This window comes from Oncorhynchus clarkii, chromosome 20, assembly GCF_045791955.1.
Source record: "Oncorhynchus clarkii lewisi isolate Uvic-CL-2024 chromosome 20, UVic_Ocla_1.0, whole genome shotgun sequence".
In the NCBI taxonomy this organism is placed as follows: Eukaryota; Metazoa; Chordata; class Actinopteri; order Salmoniformes; family Salmonidae; genus Oncorhynchus; species Oncorhynchus clarkii.
In genome coordinates this window covers 72,317,113-72,333,446 of record NC_092166.1, presented here as the reverse complement: position 1 = coordinate 72,333,446, position 16,334 = coordinate 72,317,113, and the positions used below count along the sequence as shown (strand labels likewise).

Here is a 16,334-nt window from a genome sequence, read left to right as displayed (position 1 = left end):
ATGCCATCCTCTTTTGTGAAGTGCACCTGTCCCTCCTGCAGCAAAGCACCCTCACAACATGATGCTACCACCCCCGTGCTTCACGGTTGGGATAGTGTTCTTCGGCTTGCAAGCATCCCTCTTTTTCCTCCAAACATAACGATGGTCATTATGGCCAAACAGTTCTATTTTTGTTTCATCAGACGAGGGGATATTTCTCCAAAAAGTACAATCTTTGTCCCCATGTGCAGTTGCAAACCGTAGTCTGGCTTTTTTAATGGTGGTTTTGGAGCAGTGGCTTCTTCCTTGCAGAGTGGCCTTTCAGGTTATGTCGATATAGGACTCGTTTTACTGTGGATATAGATACTTTTGTACCTGTTTCCTCCAGCATCTTCATAAGGTCCTTTGCTGTTGTTCTGGGATTGATTTGCACTTTTCGCACCAAGTACGTTCATCTCTAGGAGACAGAACGTGTCTCTTTCCTGAGCTGTATGACATCGTGTTTATACTTGTGTACTATTGTTTGTACAGGTGAACGTGGTACCTTCAGGCATTTGGAAATTGCTCCCAAGGATGAACCAGACTTGTGGAGGGCTACACATTTTTTTCTGAGATCTTGGCTGATTTCTTTTGCTTTTCCCATGATGTCAAGCAAAGAGGCACTGAATTTGAAGGTAGGCCTTGAAATACATCCACAGGTACACCCCCAATTGACTCCAATGATGTAAATTAGCCTATCAGAAGCTTCTAAAGCCATGACATCATTTTCTGGAATTTTCCAAGCTGTTTAAAGGCACAGTCTACTTAGTGTATGTAAACTTCTGACCCACTGGAATTATGATACAGTGAAATAATCCGTCGGTAAACAATTGTTGGAAGAATGACTTGTGTCATGCACAAAGTAGATGTCCTAACTGACTTGTGTCATGCACAAAGTAGATGTCCTAACTGACTTGCCAAAACTATATTTTGTTAACAAGAAATTTGTGGAGTGGTTGAAAAACGAGTTTTAATGACTCGTACATACGTACATTTTACAAATGGGTGGTCCTGAGAATCAAACCCACCACCCTGGCGCTACAAACGCCATGCTTTACCAACTGAGCTATAAAGGACCACGCTGTAAACTAACTTCTCTCACTCCTATTCTTCTATTGGCTCCAGTGTGCTGAGGTCAACACCCTTGGTGTTCCAACATTAACGATGTGTGCAGCAACTCGGCCCATCTGGAGAAGTGTGTGGGGATTGAGGTGGGGTTTTCCAATTGGAAGCCATTTGCCTGTAGGAACAAAAAGTACAGTACCAGTGACCTCTGGTTGCTGCCTGACATTAGTCAGTCTAGAAAAGGTGTGCGTGATTTAACAATGACTTTGAATGTGCTGTTGTCCTTCGTGTGGTTGGTTGGAAAGTTTCTTTTCCCATGTTGATAGCACAATGGAAGAGAAAGATGAGGAGGATTACGAAGACCATCACATTAAATCACAGATGTCTGCTTTTCATGGACAGACTGACAGGAGCAACACTTTGAACTATGCTAACGGTGTTGCATTAGAAAAGTTAAACCATGAATTCCTGTCATTCAACCCAGGCTGTATGATTTTAAAGGAAGTGAAATATGAGCAAAAACCGTGTGCCTTCTTGCTGTGGTTCTTTCTTTTTGACGTCGCCTTAATTCAGTTATATTCATCATGACCGTCTATCCTTCATCTTGTCCTCTCTGTGCATTGTCCCTGTGGGGTTAGTAAGTTGCGTCTCCTCTGTCCATCTCTGGTGGCTTCTGATTTCTCCAACTGAACCAGCCGCCTTGGCTGTTGCTGCTGCCCCCTATCAACCCATCAAAGCTCGTGTCTCTGCTGATATGATCTGGCCTTTGTTTGGAGGTGACTGCTTTTAATGACTGCAGCTGCACACATTTTTCATCTCCTGACAGACAGGAGGAGGTACACCCCCACCACCACACACACACCCTGAGCAACGCTTCCGTTGTCTTGGTTACATGACATCAGAGTGCAGTAATCAAATAAACGTGGCTGCTCTGAATTTGGGTTGCAAATGTATTCTCGCTCTCCTCTTCAGGCAGAAGTGTGCCCCTCCACTCTTTAGGCCCCCAATCACAAAACAACAGTTGGTGCCCCTATCCCAATGGGGAAGCACTTTTCTGAAAGCGTCACTGCCTGATCCGGTTTAATTAAGACACGTGTGACTTTACTGTGTGTTCATACTTTAGGAGTGTGTTTAATTAAGCATGTTTGTAGTTTTGCATGTCTGATTTCTGAGAGTGGAGAGGTCGGAGGGGGGAAGACGTGTAGGACTTTATGCCCCATAGAGAGAGCGAGTAATGGTGTCTTTTTGTAGACACTAACTCCGCCATGGTTCATTGGACTAATGCCTATGGGGAAAAGCGTTTTTGGACGAACACCGAAAATAAGGTCTGTGGTAAACACAGGCTTAAGAGATCAGCTAATGTCACTTTTTTTGTGAATTTTGAAGCATTTGTCATAATAAAGGTCATGTTTAACTGACTGCCATTATCTCATAGAACAACCTGTATCAGATCTCCTAAGCCTGTTAACCCCTGACCATATTTTTGGTGTTTATTCCAAAAACCCTGTTTTTCACCATACATTTTTTCCATGGGGATTGCTGAATGAGCCAGAGGTAACTTATTTCCGGATTTTAGGACTACAAGCTGGCGAGCTCTGTTGAAATGATGCTAAACTGTGACCGTTGGAGGGTGGGAGAGAGAGTGCTTGAATAAACAGGCTGGGTTTAAAGGAGATCGCAGTGTGACGACGCAGAACATAGAGCGGCTTGGCTGACATTGATCAGGGTTTGGGCGGAGGGGGGGTGACCACTGGGGCAGTGCTACTGTGGTTTTAAAGGCTTTTGTATGGTACAGTAAAACGGAATTCATAATGCTCTTAGTCCTATGTTCAAAGAATGCACAGCAACGCATTGGTGTCAAGTTATTACATTGTAATGTCAAGAAAAGCTGCGGCGATAGTTATTCGGGTATGAAAAAGTATTGTCATTGTCAATACTTGTCTATTCAAATCAATCATTGCTGACATTCTCCACACAAATGAAATACTTTTTTCCGTCTTCTCAAAAGAGCACAAGCATTTTAATTTGTTTCAATAGTTTCCTTGTTGCAGAATCATGTCAAAAAGAGCAGCACTATCTCTCCTCTGCCACGAATCGGTGTTAGCTGGCGGAACTCTAAACCACGTGGTCCCTAAGAGATAGATGGAAGGCATTCACACCTACCTCCCCTCACACACAGCACATGTTTTACTATCCTTGTGGGGACCTAACCCTGTATTTCCATTCAGAATTCCATCCCCTAACCCTTAATTTTAACCCTAATTATAACCTTCAACCTAACCCCTAATTATAACCTTCAACCTAACCCCTAATTATAACCTTCAACCTAACCCCTAATTATAACCTTCAACCCAACCCCTAATTATAACCTTCAATCCAACCCCTAATTAGAACCTTCAACCCAACCCCCAATTATAAACCTAACCCCCAATTATAAACCTAACCCCTATACCTAAAATAGCCTTTTTCCTTGTGGTGACTGACGAAATGTTCTCACTTGTCTGAATCTTCCTTCGTTATCTACTTTTTTACCTGTAATGCATTGGGCAGACCGCACCACCCTCTGGAGAGCCCTGCAGTTGTGAGCGGTCCAGTTGCCGTACCAGGTGGTGATACAGCCCGATAGGATGCTCTCAATTGTGCATCTGTAAAAATGTGTCAGGGTCTTAAGGGCCAAGCTGAATTTCAGCTATGTGTCTCTCTCTCTCTCTCTCTCTCTCTCTGTCTCTCTCTCTCTCTCTCTCTCTGTCTGTGTCTCTCTCTCTCTGTCTGTGTCTCTCTCTCTCTGTCTGTCTCTGTCTGTCTCTGTCTGTCTCTGTCTGTCTCTGTCTGTCTCTGTCTGTCTCTGTCTGTCTCTGTCTGTCTCTGTCTGTCTCTGTCTGTCTCTGTCTGTCTGTGTCTGTCTGTGTCTGTCTGTGTCTGTCTGTGTCTGTCTGTGTCTGTCTGTGTCTGTCTGTCTCTGTCTCTGTCTGTCTCTCTGTCTCTCTCTGTCTCTCTCTGTCTCTCTCTATCTATCTATCTCAATTAAATTCAATTCAATTTGACATTTATTATTACTTACATTGTCAAAGTATACATATCGAAAAATATATATAAATAAATGGTGGGACCAACAGCAATATTAATAGTAGTAGTGGACATGGGATTACCATTAACAACAACAATAATATTAATAAGAACAACAATACATTAAAGCAATGGTAGTGGACCAGTGTCAACGTGACTGAGAAGACAGTCTCTCTCTCTCTCTCATGACTGAGAAGACAGTCTCTCTCTCTCTCTCATGACTGAGAAGACAGTCTCTCTCTCTCTCTCATGACTGAGAAGACAGTCTCTCTCTCTCTCTCATGACTGAGAAGACAGTCTCTCTCTCTCTCTCATGACTGAGAAGACACATGACCTGGTATGAAAGATAAGTTTCAAATTCTTTGTATTGAATTATAATTTTGGGAAATAAATATTCTCTTAGGTCTGAGTATTTGTCACAGTGTTATAGGAAATGCAGCTCTGTCTCTACCTCTCCCCTGGAGCAGTGAGCACAGCCTGTCCTCTCTGGGCAGCCAGGTTTGTCTGTGACGACCGGTCTCTATAGCCAGACTGTCCTCTCTGGGCAGCCAGGTTTGTCTGTGACGACCGGTCTCTATAACCAGACTGTGCTCACTGAGTCTGTACCTAGTCAATGTTTTCCTCAGTTTTCTATCAGTCACATTGGTCAGATAGTCTACCACCATGTACTGTCTGTTTAGAGCCAAATAGCATTGAAGTTTTTTATTTATTATTATTTTTATTTTATTTTTATTTAATTTTTCCCCCTTCCTTTCCTGGTCTTCCTCTATATAGGCCTATGTTAGACTAGTGGAGGGAGTGACACAGATAGCCTAAGTCGGTGAGCTAAAGGACACTGTTAATCGTCACAACCTGATACTAGCTGTCTGACTCCTATGACTGGTAGTCAGGTGACTTGGCCTCTCGAGTGAGGCAGTGGTCTAAGGCACTGCATCTTAGTGCTAGAGTCATCACTAAAGACTCTGGTTCGATCCCGGGCTGTATTCCAACCGGCCTTGATCGGGAGTCCCATAGGGAGGCGCACAATTGGCCCAGAGTCGTCCCGGTTAGGGGAGGGTTTGGCTGGGGTAGGCCGTCATTGTAAATAAGAATTTGTTCTTACCTGACTTTCCTAGTTAAATGAAAACAAGAAACATTGCAGCTGCTATGTGGGTTTGTGTGTGTTGTGGTACTCATCGCTGTTCTTTAACAGCTTTATGTTTTCATCATCTCTGTTTGGGTTCAACGGTTTTGTATTTACCCATATGCCTGCTATTTGGGCATTGTTTTGTCTGACAGTGCATGTTGTGGCAATGAGTACATTCAGCTGACGCATGCAGCCACACACACAGCCAGATAACCCTTCTGTGAGAGGGCTAGTCTCCCTCAAGTAGGGAACTCCACTCCTTACACTGGTCAAGCACACAGTCCCATAGAGGTGTCTGTCTGTGAGTTGGTGTGTCTCTGTAAATCAACTTCCTCACCAGGCCTGAAGGGTTTCCTCCTTGCTCAGTTCTCTGTTTAGAATACTGTAGGGGTTACCAAACATCGCCAGAGCAAAAACAACTGCTCCTTTATGAGGAGAATGCCAAGCCGAATCTAACGTCTTTTGGTCAACTCTCCTTGTTTGCTTTGACCTCTAGCACAGATTAGACCCACGTGTATTTCTCAGTGTCAGAGGAGTTTAAAACCACATTGAAAGGTTTGTCAGAGACCTCTGAAAAAATAATTAACCTATTAGGTTAGTGTCTTTCTGTCCTTTCTAATCAGTGGAGATACCTGTGTTTACTGCAGGCAGGCAGGCAGAAAGGCAGGCAGAAAGGAAGGAAGGCAGGCAGGCAGACACAGACAAGGCACCCACACACACTTAATAAAAACACACATAAACCAGCTTCACCAATAAAGTAAGACGCCAACTTGTTGAAACATATCTTACTCAGACAGACCAGGTTGTTAAGTAACCCCCACTGTTACAATGATCAGTTGAAATCTAACCAACCTTAGTCGTTATATATGCGTAAGCATCGTGACACACCTTTGTGTACCTATTAGAGGTGTTACAGGTTTGAGTCAGAGGTTTCGGTGCAGGAGGGTGGGATGGTTGTGTGTGTGTGTGCCTTTATCCACCTCTTAACTTCAAAATGGCATGTTTAGATATCAATGCAATATTTGAATTGTGGTGTGGGGCCATTAAATTGTTGTTCGTAAGGTAGGGTCTCATGCTTTTACTGCACTCAAAGAATGACATCTGGGCTGATGTCTCTCTCCCAGTCAGTCACTGAAGCCTAGCCACCTCTTTGTGATGGAGGTTTGAGGAGAATGGGGCCAGACTGCTGGCCTCAGCACTTTAAGTGAAGCGTGTATTGATCCCTCCACATCAGCCTCTCTTCTCATGCCTCGCTCTGCCACCATCACCACCTAGAATACACTCAGTTCCCTTTACAGCTAGGCCCTGCTGCCACGGCAACCACACTGCAGATCAGGAGATAAGCATATTTGGTATGTGGCCTCTCTCCTCTTCTGTTCTTCATAACCTGCTCTGTTTTAATAAGGCATTGAAGTTGCACTGAAACAGTGACCGACTACATGGACTTGTCCAAGAAGAACTGTTTGTTTTTAGTTTTTTTTTCTTTGGGAAAAGTTTCAAACATTTTGCTACTGTCTGTCTGACCTAATGAACTTAACCCTGAGCTGGTGTAATCTGTCATCTCTACCCACTATTGCAATCCTTCTGTACACATCTATAGAGAACGGCCCGAAGAGACGTCATTAATTAAGTCACCACTAACCTAATGCCTCTATGTTGTTTTGTGTCTTGAAATCAGTGCATTGGAAGGATAAAAGAGATCAGTTTGCAAGGGAAAATAGCCTAAAATGTGCTCCGGCACCTGTCGTCTTTTGTCTGTCTGTTACCCCAATCATGTCGTGAATTTGAATGGAGGGCAGGGGCTGGCCCGACGGAGAGGCGGGTTGTTTTAACTTGCCGATGGGCCACCACCCGGGCTGGTGCTGCTCCGGTAGCGAGTTGCTTAGCATTGCGCTAACAGTCAACAGGCTAATCTCTCTCATTAGCTCTCTCTCCACTCCTCCACCCCTCCACTCACAAACACAAGTGGCCCATTAACCAGCTAGCACATCCCTCGCTCGCCTTGCCGCCTCTCGCTTTGATGCCTTTTTGATAAGAGCAAGGATAATGAGGATAATCATAACAGCGATGATAATTCACTATCCAGCGCAGCGGCAACGTGCTAATCGCCTAAAAGCACTTCCTGTGTGCTCCTCAGATGGATGCTCTTCTGCTTTTTTTTACACACTCACACTAACACACACACTCTGTTGATATTCAAATGTGCGTGGCTGGTGGAGGAGTGTGTGATCTAAAGGATACTGGGTCGGTGGTGCTGCAGAGAGGTGGAGGGAAGGAGAGACTTTGTGGGTGTCGGTTGGTGATAACCTCGACTAGCATGTTTGTTGCCCCAGACCTGCACATCATAAAACAGAGCAGAGCATGGTTTTAATGGTTAAATAGTAGCTGCAGATACAGTACATTCAGAAAGTATTCAGACCCCTTGACATCTTGTTACATTACAGACTTATTCTAAAATTGATTAAAAAAATAAAACCCATCATCAATCTACACAAAATACCCCATAGAGCACACCTGTATTTGGGGAGTTTCTCACATTATTCTCTGCAGATCCTCAAGCTCTGTCAGGTTGGATGGGGAGTGTCGCTGCACAGCTATTTTCAGGTCTCTCCAGAGATGTTTGATCGGGTTCAAATTCGGGCTCTGGCTGGGCCACTCAAGGACATTCAGACACTTGTCGCGAAGCCACTCCTGCATTGTCTTGGCTGTGTATTTAGGGTCGTTGTCCTATTGGAAGGTGAACCTTTGCCCCGTTTTCATCAAAGATCTCTCTGTACTTTGCTCTGTTCATCTTTCCCTCGATATTGACTAGTCTCCCCGTCCCTGCCGCTGGAAATATCCCCACAGCATGATGCTGCCACCACCATGCTTCACTGTAGGGATTGTGCCAAAGAGTACAATCTTGGTTTCATAAGACCAGATAATCTTGTTTCTCTTGGTCTGAGAGTCTTTGTTTCCTTTTGGCAAATCCAAGCAGGCTGTCCATGTGTGTTTTACTGAGGAGTGGTTTCCTTCTGGCCACTCTACCATAAAGGCCTGATTGGTAGAGTGCTGCAGAGATGGTTGTCCTTCTGGAAGGTTCTCCCATCTCCAGAGAGGAACTTTAGAGCTCTGTCAGAGTGACCATCGGGTTCGTGGTCACCTCCCTGAACAAGGCCCTTCTCCCCCAATTGCTCACTTTGGCAGGCAGCCAGCTCTAGGAAGAGTCTTGGTGGTTCCAAACTTCTTCCATTTAAGAATGATGGAGGCCACTGTGTTATTGGGGACCTTCAATGCTGCATAAATGTTTCGGTACCCTTCCCCAAATCTGTGCTTCGACACAATCCTGTCTTGGGGCTTTAAGGACAATGCCTTCGACCTCATGGCTTGGTTTTTGCTCTGACATGCACTGTCAACTGTGGGACCTTTATATAGACAGGCGTGTCTTTCCAAATCATGTCCAATCAATTGAATTTACCACAGCTGGACTCCAATCAAGTTGTAGAAACATCAAGGATGATCAGTGGAAACAGGATACACCTGAGCTCAATATCAGTCTCATAGCAAAGGGTCTCAATACTTATATAAATAAGGTATTTCTGTTTTATTTTTTATGTTAAAGAAATTATATATATATTTTTAAACTGTTTTTGCTTTGTTATTATGGGGTATTGTGTGTAGATTGAGGCAAAACAAATATTGAATCAATTTTAGAATAAGGCTGTATAATAACAAAATGTGAAAGTCAAGGGGTCTGAATAATTTCCGAATGCACCGTTTATGCCAGCTATAAGTGTACTGTAAGAAGTGCAATAGATAAGCTAAGTTTATTGGTCAGAGAGGGAAGGAAGGGAAGCTATCTGGTGTCCTGCACTAGGACACACCCACACTGTTTTTACACCAAACAATACCTCTCTGCCATACCTGTTTGAACACAAACTAACCTTCAAACAAAGCTTTCTTTGCTACACTTAGCGTGTGCTTTAAGAAGCTCATGTAGGGCAGAATGTAGCCTAGCGGTTAGGAGTTGGACCATTAGGGGGCGGCAGGGTATCCTAGTGGTTAGAGCGTTGGACTAGTAACCGAAAGGTTGCAAGTTCATATCACCTAGCTGACAAGGTACAAATCTGTCATTCTGCCCCTGAACAGGCAGTTAACCCACTGTTTCTAGGCCGTCATTGAAAATAAGAATTTGTTCTTAACTGCCTTGCCTTGTTAAATAAAGGTAAAATAAATAAAAAATGTAAGTGTGTGAAATAGGACAAATATAAGCACCCGCCACATTTGTAACATATTGTTCGTATTTGTCGGGGGAAGAAATTGGGGACCAAATTTTCAGGAACCCGTTTTGGCTCGTGAGCACGACTTTCAAAACTACTGTCTAAAATGTTACAAAAGCTTTGGAGCATCACGTTAAGAGGTGTGGCACCACTCCAGAGGCTACAGACCTGTCTGTCTGGTTTTATATATTCTTTCTCTCATTCAGACCAGACAGAGCAGGGGTTGCACCCAGCCTCCCATGTGGAAATACGGGGGATGTATTTGTGTTGTGGTTCTGTATGTGGAGCTCATTCTCTTTAAAACAAACGGGCAGTTCTCTCGCTGTCTGACATGTCTGATTGCTCTACTTTACTCTGAGTTATGATTCATCTTCATCCTCAGCTAGCCTGCTACTGGAGATCTGACTTATTTTTTTATTTACTGTTTCTATGGCTCTTTGCTGCTTGTTTTCCCCTCTTTTCTCCATCCCTCTCTCTCTTTTCTCCTTTCTCTCTTTTCTCCTTCCCTCTCTCTCTTTTCTCCTTCCCTCTCCTTCTCTCTTTTCTCTTCTCTCTCTCCTTCTCTCTCTCTCTCTCTCTCCTTCTCTCTCTCTCTTTTCTCTCTCTCTTTTCTTCTCTCTCTCTTCACCTTCTCTTTTCCTCCCTCTCTCTTTCCCTTCTCTCTCCTCTCTTTTCTCTCTCTCTCCTTCTCTTTTCTCTCTTTCTCTCCTTCTCTCTTTTCTCCTCTCTCTTTTCTCCTCTCTCTCTCCTTCTCTCTCTCCTCTCTCTCTCCTTCTCTCTCTCTCCTTCCCTCTCTCTCTTTTCTCCTTCCCCCTCTCTCTTTTCTCTTTTCTCCTTCCTTCCCTCTCTCTCCTTCCCTCTCTCTCCTTCCCCCTCTCTCTCCTTCCCCCTCTCTCTCCTTCCCCCTCTCTCTCCTTCCCCCTCTCTCTCCTTCCCCCTCTCTCTCCTTCCCCCTCTCTCTCCTTCCCCCTCTCTCTCCTTCCCCCTCTCTCTCCTTCCCCCTCTCTCTCCTTATCTCTCTTTTCTCCTTATCTCTCTCTTTTCTCCTTCCCCCTCTCTCTTTTCTCTTTTCTCCTTCCTTCCCTCTCTCTCCTTCCCTCTCTCCTTCCCTCTCTCTCCTTCCCTCTCTCTCCTTCCCTCTCTCTCCTTCCCTCTCTCTCCTTCTCTCTCTTTTCTCCTTCTCTCTCTTTTCTCCTTCTCTCTCTTTTCTCCTTCTCTCTCTTTCCCCCCTCTCTCCTTCTCTCTCTTTTCTCCTTCTCTCTCTTTTCTCCTTCTCTCTCTTTTCTCCTTCTCTTTCTTTTCTCCTTCTCTCTCTCTCCTTCCCTCTCTCTCTCCTTCCCTGTCTCTCTCCTTCCCTGTCTCTCTCCTTCCCTCTCTCTCTCCTTCCCTCTCTCTCTCCTTCCCTCTCTCTCTCCTTCCCTCTCTCTCTCCTTCCCTCTCTCTCTCCTTCCCCCTCTCTCTCCTTCCCCCTCTCTCTCCTTCCCCCTCTCTCTCCTTCCCCCTCTCTCTCCTTATCTCTCTCTTTTCTCCTTATCTCTCTCTTTTCTCCTTCCCCCTCTCTCTTTTCTCTTTTCTCCTTCCTTCCCTCTCTCCTTCCCTCTCTCTCCTTCCCTCTCTCTCCTTCTCTCTCTCTCCTTCCCTTCTCTCTCTTTCTCCTTCCTCTCTCTCTCCCTTCTCTCCTTCCCTCTCTCTCTCTTTCCCCCTCTCTCTCCTTCTCTCTCTTTTCTCCTTCTCTCTCTTTTTTCTCCTTCTCTCTCTTTTCTCTCCTTCTCTTTCTTTTCTCCTTCTCTCTCTCTCCTTCCCTGTCTCTCTCCTTCCCTGTCTCTCTCCTTCCCTGTCTCTCTCCTTCCCTGTCTCTCTCCTTCCCTCTCTCTCTCCTTCCCTCTCTCTCTCCTTCCCCCTCTCTCTCCTTCCCTCTCTCTCTCCTTCCCTCTCTCTCTCCTTCCCTCTCTCTCTCCTTCCCTCTCTTCTCCTTCCCTCTCTTCTCTCCCCCTCTCTCCTTCCCCCTCTCTCCTTCCCCCTCTCTCCTTCCCTTCTCTCTCCTTCCCCCTCTCTCCTTCCCTTCTCTCTCTTTTCTCCTTCTCTCTCTTTTCTCCTTCTCTTTCTTTTCTCCTTCTCTTTCTTTTCTCCCTCTCTCTCTTTTCTCCTCTCTCTCTCCTTCCCCCTCTCTCTCCTTCCCCCTCTCTCTCCTTCCCCCTCTCTCCTTCCCCCTCTCTCTCCTTCCCCCTCTCTCTCCTTCCCCCTCTCTCCTTCCCCCTCTCTCCTTCCCCCTCTCTCCTTCCCCCTCTCTCCTTCCCCCTCTCTCCTTCCCCCTCTCTCCTTCCCTCTCTCCTTCCCTCTCTTTTCTCCTTCCCTCTCTTTTCTCCTTCCCTCTCTCTCCTCTCTTTTTCTCCTCCTCCCCCTCTCTTTTCTCCTTCTCTCTCTCTCCTTCTCTCTCTCTCCTTCCCTCTCTTTTCTCCTTCTCTCTCTTTTCTCCTTCTCTCTCTTTTCTCCTTCCCCCGCTCTCTTTTCTCCTTCTCTCTCTTTCTCCTTCCCTCTCTTCTACTCCTCTTTTCTCCATCCCTCTCTCTCTCTTTTCTCCTTCCCCCTCTCTGCCTCTATCGTTGTAAAAAGTACCCTCTTAATGCTAGGTTATATACACTCTCTCTCCTTCTTTCTGCCCTGTCTGTCATTCTCTACTATCTGTTCTCGTAGATCCTTGCCCTCGCCACTCCTTCAGGTGTTGTGCGTTCTTTTTGAACATGGCAGTGGCCTTAGGCCCTTCTTCTCCTAGGGGTGGGTTACTCTACACCCTGACATTGACTACCCAACCCCAGACCTAGGGGTGGGATGAGTGGCAGGGGGTTTCTGGTGCACATCACATCCCTGACCTCTTTTCTGCTCTTATCATCCCTCCATCGCTACGCTCTGAGGCTGCTCCCTCCTCTCTTCTTTCACTCTCTGCCCTCCCTCTCCCGTCTCCCCCTCTTTCTCCTGCTTTCTCTCAGTCCAGAGCAGAGCTTGACCCAATTCCTCTTTAACAACAACAGTGAAAGGATGGGCCCCAGCCGCCCTCCACCCCTCTGTTTCTCAGTGTCCCTCAACAGCCCAGACATAACCCAGACCACTGAGCCCAGCACCAGTCTAGTCACAACCCACCCCATTCCCAGCCTCAGCCCCACCTCAAGCCCAAACAGCATCAGCTCCGCACAACCCAAGCCCCAACCTGCCTATACTGGGATATTTGGTGGTGCCCTACAGACTGTAAGGTTCCCACAAGCTGAATGCTGATTTGGTTGTTGGCTACAGTCAACAGACACGGCCAGCCTAGATGGATAACTTATTTTCCCATTTACTCTCTCGTTGGGAGGATTTCTGCTCTTAATTGAAGTGACAGCAGCAGGGTTGTCATGGTGACACTGGGGACATAGATTAAAGCTTGTTGTGAGCAGGGAGAGGATGAGCGGGGGAGGGGGGAGGAGAGGGGTGATGTCTCTTGCTGGCTGCCTGCTGTGCTCTTGGTTGGCCTCATTGACCATCATGCAATGCTCTACACACTAGCATATCTGTGTTAGTATTCACTGCAGCTGCATTGACATAATTGGACTATATAGCCTATATTTCTTCACTGGTTTTATGAAGTAGAAGTAGCTACTGAATGTGTGCCCAAAGGATGTGAGACTATTTCCTGTGGAGAGGGTCTTTCAGGCCTACTGAACATAATGTAGCCTAGCTTCACTTGTCTGTTTTCCGTAGACTTTAAGCTGTTTTTTGGGAGACCAGATGATCGCTATCCGGGCTAATCAATAATATTCATATTGACTTGGCTGAATTCCTCAGTGCTTTTGAATAGTGGAAGGAGGGCAGGCAGTATGTCAGTTGAATCCCTCTGGTATCAGGTGGGTTGAGTTAAGTAATGGTCTTGACTCCTAGATGATTGCAGGGCAGGTGGCTCTTTATTTGAGAGCTGTCCACTCAAGGCAGTGTAAGAAGGAAGGATGCCCTCCTCTCTCTCTCTCCCTCCTTTACCCGGGACAGGATTTTGCAGATGGTTTCATGCTCATTGGCGTCTAACAAGCAGGTGGTCTGGTCTGAGATGAGGTGGGCGGAGAGGAGAGCAGTCTGGAGAGACTGGAGTCGTCTCCCACACTTCAGAGGTCCTCCTCAAAGGCTCTCAGCTGGAGAGGGAGAGAGGAGGGGAGGATAGTCTCTCTACCATCAGCCTGTGTGAGAGAGGGGGCAGAAAGAAGGAGAGGGAATAGTCTCTCCCTCATCAGCCTGTGTGAGAGAGGGAATAGTCTCTCCCTCATCAGCCTGCGTGAGAGAGGGGATAGTCTCTCCCTCATCAGCCTGTGTGAGAGAGGGGATAGTCTCTCCCTCATCAGCCTGTGTGAGAGAGGGGATAGTCTCTCCCTCATCAGCCTGTGTGAGAGAGGGGATAGTCTCTCCCTCATCAGCCTGCATGGGAGAGGGGATAGTCTCTCCCTCATCAGCCTGTGTGAGAGAGGGGATAGTCTCTCTACCATCAGCCTGTGTGAGAGAGGGGATAGTCTCTCCCTCATCAGCCTGTGTGAGAGAGGGGATAGTCTCTCCCTCATCAGCCTGTGTGAGAGAGGGGATAGTCTCTCCCTCATCAGCCTGTGTGAGAGAGGGGATAGTCTCTCCCTCATCAGCCTGTGTGGGAGAGGGGATAGTCTCTCCCTCATCAGCCTGCGTGGGAGAGGGGATAGTCTCTCCCTCATCAGCCTGCGTGGGAGAGGGGATAGTCTCTCTACCATCAGCCTGCGTGGGAGAGGGGATAGTCTCTCTACCATCAGCCTGCGTGGGAGAGGGGATAGTCTCTCCCTCATCAGCCTGTGTGATCAGTCAGCCTGCGTGGGAGAGGGGATAGTCTCTCTGCCATCAGCCTGCGTGGGAGAGGGGATAGTCTCTCTGCCATCAGCCTGCGTGGGAGAGGGGATAGTCTCTCTGCCATCAGCCTGCGTGGGAGAGGGGATAGTCTCTCTGCCATCAGCCTGCGTGGGAGAGGGGATAGTCTCTCTGCCATCAGCCTGTGTGGGAGAGGGGATAGTCTCTCTGCCATCAGCCTAGGTGGGAGAGGGGATAGTCTCTCTGCCATCAGCCTGCGTGGGAGAGGGGGGAGAAAGGAGGAGGAGAGGGGATAGTCTCTCCATTTGGTGGGGTGAGAGCGGGACAGAGACGTGCAGGACAGACCGATGGGGGTGTACCCTGCCCATTCTTGCCCTCAGGCCAACCTTAGACAAACACGTTGAGTGCTTGGAAGAGCACATCATTTCAATGTGTCACATCAATTTATTTCACGTTTTCAGTGATGTTGGGAAAGCAGCTCCCTCATTCCCCAGCATAACTACTGTGTCGCTGTGTGAAGGAAAGTTCTATGTTTCCACCACAGTTTTTATGTAGCCACTTAAAGCCACTGGTTCTGGCCTGTGTAGCCACCGTCTCTGTGTAGCCACCGTCTCTGTGTAGCCACCGTCTCTGTGTAGCCACCGTCTCTGTGTAGCCACCGTCTCTGTGTAGCCACCGTCTCTGTACTGTAGCCCCCTCCACTAGTGTGTCCTATCCTGCAGTTGTTTTCTAACCATTTCTCTCCTCTCCAGACCTACCTGGTTTAATGGGTCCAATCATCGGGATGTCGCCGGATAAGAAAGCTGAAACGCCGGGGATGCAGGAGGAGAGGGCGGGGCTTAGGGGCGTATGCGGGGGGGCGGGGACTCTCCCAGAGGCGGAGTGCGGCGCAGCCAGCCCATTGGCCACCAGCCTGGACCGGGGATCCGGTGGCTCCGAGGATGAGGAGCTCACCAACCTCAACTGGCTCCATGAGAACCTGCTCCAGAACTTTACCCTAGGGGGGCCCGGTGTGGCCGGGGGGGCCCAACCCAGCGCCAGCCCCCTCTTTGACATCGAGGGTGACCCCGGGGCTCCTCAGAACCCATCGTCTTCATCCTCTTACTCCTCGTCGCAGAGGGACTTGTTGAAGTCCAAGCCTCCCTTCTCATTCTCTCTGTTGATCTACATGGCCATAGAGCAGAGCCCCAGTAAGAGGCTGCCGGTGAAGGACATCTATGGTTGGATCCTACAGCACTTCCCCTACTTCTCCTCCGCCCCCACTGGCTGGAAGAACAGCGTCAGACACAACCTGTCACTCAACAAGTGCTTCCGCAAGGTGGAGAGGAGCCTGGGAAAGGTGAGGGAACTATAAGGTCATATGCGCGCATGCACACACACACACACACACTTTTTGTTACCTTGCAAGGAGCTGGCAGTGCCTGGGTTTGATTCTCACAAGGGCCACACTAACACGTTATTTAACCATTTGAAAGTTGTCATGCTGACACTGCAGGGTGAGATTGATATGACATCATTGTGGGTTTGAAGTGGTCTTCTAATGGGGTTGAAATGAGCTCATAGTATCCTTCCCCATTGAGATGGTTTGTTGTGTAACTAATGGGGTTGAAATGAGCTCATAGTATCCTTCCCCATTGAGATGGTTTGTTGTGTAACTAATGGGGTTGAAATGAGCTCATAGTATCCTTCCCCATTGAGATGGTTTGTTGTGTAACTAATGGGGTTGAAATGAGCTCATAGTATCCTTCCCCATTGAGATGGTTTGTTGTGTAACTAATGGGGTTGAAATGAGCTCATAGTATCCTTCCCCATTGAGATGGTTTGTTGTGTAACTAATGGGGTTGAAATGAGCTCATAGTATCCTTCCCCATTGAGATGGTTTGTTGTGTAACTAATGGGGTTGAAATGAGCTCATAGTATCCTTCCCCATTGAGATGGTTTGTTGTGTAACT

At 47.1% G+C, this 16,334-nt stretch overlaps 1 protein-coding gene across 4 annotated transcripts in view; it reads left to right on the top strand.

Moving 5' to 3' along the window:
• Window positions 1–16,334, top strand: part of LOC139376877 (forkhead box protein N2-like) — a 45,088-nt gene that overhangs the window by 16,778 nt on the left and 11,976 nt on the right. For 2 of the 4 annotated variants that reach the window (XM_071119851.1, XM_071119850.1), the window contains exon 2: window positions 15,135–15,721. In XM_071119851.1, coding sequence (XP_070975952.1) covers window positions 15,149–15,721 — 573 coding nt within the window. In that variant the 5' untranslated portion in view covers window positions 15,135–15,148. Of the gene's footprint in view, window positions 1–510; window positions 654–1,143; window positions 1,230–15,134; window positions 15,722–16,334 lie in introns of all 4 variants that reach the window. The other 2 variants (XM_071119852.1, XM_071119853.1) reach the window with 2 other exon arrangements.